Source organism: Anarrhichthys ocellatus, unplaced genomic scaffold (assembly GCF_004355925.1).
Source record: "Anarrhichthys ocellatus isolate YVR2014 unplaced genomic scaffold, GSC_Weel_1.0 scaffold1, whole genome shotgun sequence".
Lineage (NCBI taxonomy): Eukaryota > Metazoa > Chordata > Actinopteri > Perciformes > Anarhichadidae > Anarrhichthys > Anarrhichthys ocellatus.
In genome coordinates, this window is record NW_022280031.1 from 16387309 (window position 1) to 16393458 (window position 6150).

The 6150-nt window shown below is 43.5% G+C and overlaps 1 protein-coding gene across 1 annotated transcript; it reads right to left on the reverse strand.

Annotated features, from left to right (window-relative positions):
• Nucleotides 1–1163: 1163 nt before the first annotated feature.
• On the reverse strand, nucleotides 1164–6019 carry gpr37l1a (G protein-coupled receptor 37 like 1a). Its single transcript, XM_031855684.1, has one exon. The coding sequence runs from the start codon at nucleotides 3575–3577 to the stop codon at nucleotides 2396–2398; it is 1182 nt and encodes a 393-aa protein (XP_031711544.1). The 5' UTR covers nucleotides 3578–6019; the 3' UTR covers nucleotides 1164–2395.
• Nucleotides 6020–6150: the final 131 nt, after the last annotated feature.

Here is a 6150-nt window from a genome sequence, read left to right on the forward strand (position 1 = left end):
GAGAAAACATGTCTTCTCTCCCCATTGTTATGTTCCTCTATTGTTTTCTCTTTGTGACTTTTCTCTCTGACTTTCTTTTCTTTCACTCTAACTGGTTCTGAACGCCTGCAGATTTAATTCTAGTGCTTTATGAGAACATTTTATATTTTACAACATGAATCCATGTTAGACAGCAGAAAGTCATAGCTGTTTTTTTAACGCTGATTTTTGTAAAAACATGTATTAAGCTTTAGTTTAACAGGTGTCCCACTTTGAGGAGATTCTTGCTTTTTTCGTGGGAGTCACAGAAACTACCTAACAGGATATGACTGAAGTTATTTTATAATGTTCTCACTGTCAACAAATCCAACATGCAGACCAAAACCAACAGTGTGATAATTCCCTACTGTCTGTCGCTCTCTGCTCCAAGCTCATTGGTTCTTACTTAAGACAAAACTCTTTATAAACACTTCACAAAAATATAGTTTCAACTAAAAAAAGGCTCTGTAATTTCCTAAAACAGCTGGTCACTGTAGTCTTCAAGTTACTGCAAGAAGATGTAAATAGTGCATTTGTTGGGGACTACTTTCAGCGGTGGATTGATACCAAGTTGCATCCTCTGGTGCTGAGGAAGGGATGTATTGATGGATGTGTAAAGAGGGAGCCCCTCCCCCCCACACTTCACAACTGCTCCTCAGAAACCTGTGTGACGTCACAGAGACTACGTCCATAATAATTATACAGTCGATGATTGACACACATTTGTCGCTCTAGACAGTATTTCCTGCAGCAGGACGGTCAAAATGAACGACAGCGTGTGTTCATAGTAACTCAGTGTGGATCATCAATGTGTTTTTAATAGTTTTTGGACAACAATGGAGCTCGATGGCACCGAGGAAGAAGATTTATGAGGCTTTGGATACACAGACAACAGTTGCTAGTTGATCATCTCATCATTGGTTTTGGTCTTTTTATGGGATTTGTTGACAGTAATGAAAATATAGAATACCAGAAGACTTGTGTTTTAAAATGCGATTCTGCATCTTAGAGTTCTTCAGAGTTCAGCAGATTTCTATTCAAACTATTAGTGGAAACTGTGAACATCAGCTCTACTGCTTGTCTCAGTTAATAACGTGTGTACCAGACATTCAAAGAACACACTCGGTGGCAGGAATCACTGACAGGTGATGAAAAAGAAGAAAATCTAAACTTTACTAAACCAAAAGGTAACAAAACAAGTCAAACTTCACACTGCATTGTTTCTCATAGCTTCAACATTTGTGACTGATCAAGTTCAAGAAGTTCACATCAGTCTGAGTGTCTGCTGACTAAAAGTCTCAGTATGTCTATTTTCAGTTTAGACATCTTAAAAAAAACAAATCAGTGTTTCTGTCTCATACAGTACTCAGAGCAGATACAACTAACATCCTGTTTGAGCATTATTAATAACTATAACATGTTTCATAATTATGAGTACTACAATAACAGGATTTAATCCATCAACAATAAACTCCCTTACAAAAGAACAAATATTGTATATAATCATCTATTTCTATTCAGACAAGTTTGTGCTCCTGCAGTGGCTCTACAGTTCATACAGACTTAGATCTAAGGATCATTACAATCGATCACCACCTGGGTTTTCTATCAGTCATAATAACATCGTACTCACTCAAGTCAACAGCTGAGATCTGAGAAGATGCAGGTCGAGACACACGAGACGATCAGACAGGTTGGAAACAAATCTGTTAGCTAAACCAACTCCATTTGGAAGAGGAAACGAGTCAACGATGTCAACATCCATCACAGTTCACACACCCATCTTTGACCTTACTGTGTTTACCAGTCAGCAGTTTTATGTGGCCAAATAAAGTGGTTTAGATACCAAGAGTGTGGGAAGAACCCAACAAACCATTACACCCCAAGATCAACATGCGACTCCAAAACTGTGGCCGTTAACCTGCTGCTGTAACAGCCTCCTCCAACACCGATAGTATGGATCATCACATCTGGCTCACAGTCAGAGCTCCAGTTCGTCCAATGGATGAGGTTGAGGTCAGGATTCAGTGCAGACCAGTCAAAATCTTCCACACCAAACTGGGAAAACCATTTATTTTCTTTATGGAGCTGGCCTTTTCTGCATAGTCATGTTGAAAATAGGACGAGGGACAAACACGATCAGTGTAAATATTCCCCTTCATAAGGGACTAAGACTAAACCAGGACTAACAGAGTGAGACAGAGGAGTCCACACACTTTAGTCCTCAACCTGTCGGTGAAATCACCAGATCTCTGCTGTCAACTCGGTGAGTATAAAACTAAATTTATTGTAACGGATAGAAATGATACAATGATACGATTCTACAAAAATAAGACCCAAGTTGTAATAAACTTGTGGTTGAATTCAGTTGTGGACCTCAGCAGGGCGTCCCGATAGCTGTCGAAGAGTCTTTGGCCCGGTCGCAGAAGACAGACGGTTCTGTCGCCAACAGCCTCTTCGTCGTCTCGTCTTTGCCGCAGGGAGACAGGGAGGTCGGAGACAGGGAGGTCGGAGACGGCGACGAGGACACGTTGGAGGTGGCGGCGGTCGAGGCAGATGAGGAGGACGAGGAGGAGGAGTTGCCGTCGGGGAGGCACTCCTCGCAGCAGCAGCAGCAGCAGTCCATGAAGGCCTGGCCCAGCGAGCGACACAGACACAGCAGCAACACCGGCGTCGCAGAGCAACGTGCAAACAGCAGGAACTGTCCGATGAGGCTCAGAGCCGGCAGAGCCAGAGCCGGAAGAGCGGCGGTCACGTGGACAGAGACGTACGTCAGCGTGATGTTACAAACGCTCTCCGGCAGGTTGCACACGACGTACAGGATGGTGAGCGCCATCACGGTGGAGCGCAACCTCTGCTCTCTGGTGTGCTGCTTCTTCTTCTTCTTTGACGAGGAGGAGGAGGAAGAGGAGGCGGAGGAGCACACGCCGGTCACCTTGTCGCCGGCGGGTTTCTGCGGCAGACGCTGGGCCAACACTTGCCTCGTCACCAAGTCGCAGGCCAGAGTGAAGAGCAGCGGCAGGCAGAGGTAGCACCCGAAGATCCACCACATGCGGGCCTCGTGGTAGGTCAGCACCAGAGGGTAGATGCCCTCGGGGAGCTCCACGGACGGCTCGCGGACACAGACGTCCACCTTGAACGCTTCTGTTCGGGCTCTAAAGGCGGCCATCAGCGAGTCTCCCGGCCGGCTCTGCTGCCGGTCACCGAGGAGCGTCGGCGGCAGGCTGACGGTTTGCTGGAGGAGCTGCCACAGCAGCAGCTCGGGGGCGGCCAGCACCATGGAGCCGATCCAGATGACGGACAGCTTGGACAGGATGGACTGGCAGGGCTCCACCCTGGGAGTCTGGAAGGGCCCGGGGCCGGTGGCCGCATGGAAGCGATCGATGCTCAGGGCACAGAGGCTGAACGTGGCCACACCCAGAGAGGTCACCTGACAGAGACATGACAGAGACACACGTTTCTTGATGTGCAAAAGTGTTTCATAGATCTGGAACAAGACAATAATTAGACCAACGTTTGGGTTGCTAGGTTGAGAAAAACATCCTCTGTGCTGGTTCATCTAGTTCTTTAATTCATCAGAAGTCATCTGCAATTAGACATGTTAACAAGTCATTCTTACAATAATCCTTTATCAATGCCCTTTTATCCTTCGCAGGGTTGCAATTTTAGAGTCTACTGAAATCACAGAGCTTCAGACTCAGGGTCGTCCTTCAATCAGAGGATCGGCGGTTTGATCCCTGACTCTGTTGGTCGTATGTCGGTGTGTCCTTGGGCAAGACACTTAACCCCAGAATTGCTCCCGTAGCTGTGCCTATGGTGTGTGAATGTTAGGTAGATCCTGATGGACCTTACATGGTGGCCCCTGCTATCAGTGTATGACCGGGTGTGAACGGGTGAATGATGACATGTAGTGTGAAAGCGCTTTGAGTGGTCGGAAAGACTAGAAAAGCTCTGTACAAGTACAGTTTATTTAACCATTTACTTCACCTGACCTGCATGTCTTTGCATCGGGGGAGGAAACTCGTGCAGACAGGAACATTCAAACATCCGTTAATTCTGCAGTAAATGTTAGTTCCAGCATGGAACTGCCCCTAAATCCCAAAGTCCAGCTCCGTACAAGAGATGTCCATCTAAACACCTCAGGAAGAAAGACAGTAAGTCCCAACAATGTCCCTAAAGTTAAACACAGGACTCTTAAAGGATCCTCTGCCACCAGTTTTAATCATGTCAATTGTGTTTTTTTCCTGTCAGGTTTGCAGTGTGAACAGCTCTAAATGCTACAAAACATATGAGCTTCGGGCAGCGATTCTGAAGAGAAGAAGCTAAATGAAAGCTGTATTGAATTCAAAACGCGTCGCAGTTGTGAACAAAAACATAGTGACTGAATTCATCCAAAATTACCCAGAATCCAAAAGTCAATATATTTAAACTGAAAACCGTGAACTCAGATTGCTCAAAAACGTTGTTAGAGGCGCACAGAACAGAATCTGAAGCTCTGTGATTTATTACAGAAAAACATTTTGGAACTTCTCTTAACATTGTTTATGGGGAAAATGAATATGACTTGCAACTCCAGATGCTCTGCAGCAGAGGGTAATTGGTCCAATTAGGCACAAATGTTATTTTTTAATGGCCAATAACTAAAAAAAGAAGTGATACTGAATCTTCAGTATCAGCATTGAAAATCTGCTACTGTATTACCCAGCTCTGCTTTTAAAAAGTACAATAAAATTCAAAGCATCTCATTTAAACTCTGTTTTCATTCATTCTGCTGCTCCAGTCAGACGTGACCTGTTAGACGGAGGACCTCAGACAGAACAAGACTTCGGTCTAAATTGGGGACAGGAAGGTGTTTTGTTGCTTAAAGAACAGATTTAAGGCTTTCCTTTGCCTTGTTATGCCACCCTACAGGCAAATTAGCCTCAAACTACAGTAATAAGACCCGGCTGTAAGAAACAGCTTAGAAACAGGGGAATAAAAGGAGCCACAGAGGGAACACAGAGGCACTATGTTGTGACAGCCCGTTGCCTTCAGACCGGGGACAGTTATTGGCGCCTCGTGCACATTAATGTCGGTAGTTTTGGCCCAAAACACAGACTATCATTACAGAGACTTGTCCTCCCTCTGTGAGTGCTTAATGACCTGAAACGGTTCAGATACAACTGAAGATAATTAACACAGAGCTCTAATTAGCATGAAAATAGTTTAACTAGCAGAGCACAGGGGCAGCTGGCAGCCTGACCCGCTTCAAACCCGTCTCAATGGAAGCGGTTAAAGCTGCTAAAGACCACTTTAGGAACGTTAATTAATTAGCAAGAAACTCATTCACTCATTAGCATAAAAATAGCTGAGGCAACAACAACAAGAGGAGGCCAGCAGCCTGACCTTGTTAAGAGACTGCTGCATACAAGCTGTTATGACAAATGAGTAAAACTCCACTTCAGTGATTTAAAGCTCTGTGGACATTTGGAGCTGGTTTAGAGCCAAAAACAAGGACTCCACAGGTCGGCCATATTGTCCCTGAGACAGAAGAAGCCCCTGAAAACCCAACAAAGTGACCAAGAGGCTCCACGTTAATACTCTGTGAGGGTAAACTACGAGATTACTTCCTAAAAACCCTTTGGACAGAAGGGGCCGGTGATATGTCAGTCTTATATTCAGAGCTGCAGAGGAGCCAATTGACAGGAAGATAAATACCAAATACTTTGATGTTCTACTTTTTAGATCTCAAACATGAAGATTTACTGCTTTTCTCTGTTTTATGTTATAATCTTAATTTTTTTTTTTTTTTCAACTAAACATCTGAAGATGTGACCTTCGACTCGGACAAACTATTTTTCACTATTTTCTGACATTTTTAGAATAAAACTTTATTGTTGTTGCACAGAGTACTGAGACAGCAAACTACAGTTCAGCATCTAGAGTAACGTACACATTTTAAGGTACAAAGTATATATAAATAAACTGTAAGGGGTTGATATACAATAAGATACAGCATTAACTATAAACATGTGAAGCAGTTAGAGTAGGCATTTATATACATATATATATATATATATACATATATATATATATATATATATATATATATATACATATATATATATATATACATATATATATATATATACA

Bases quoted from the DNA above. Each gene is read 5' to 3' on its own strand.
- gpr37l1a (XM_031855684.1), bottom strand. From the start codon at position 3,577: ATGAACCAGCACAGAGGATGTTTTTCTCAACCTAGCAACCCAAACGTT.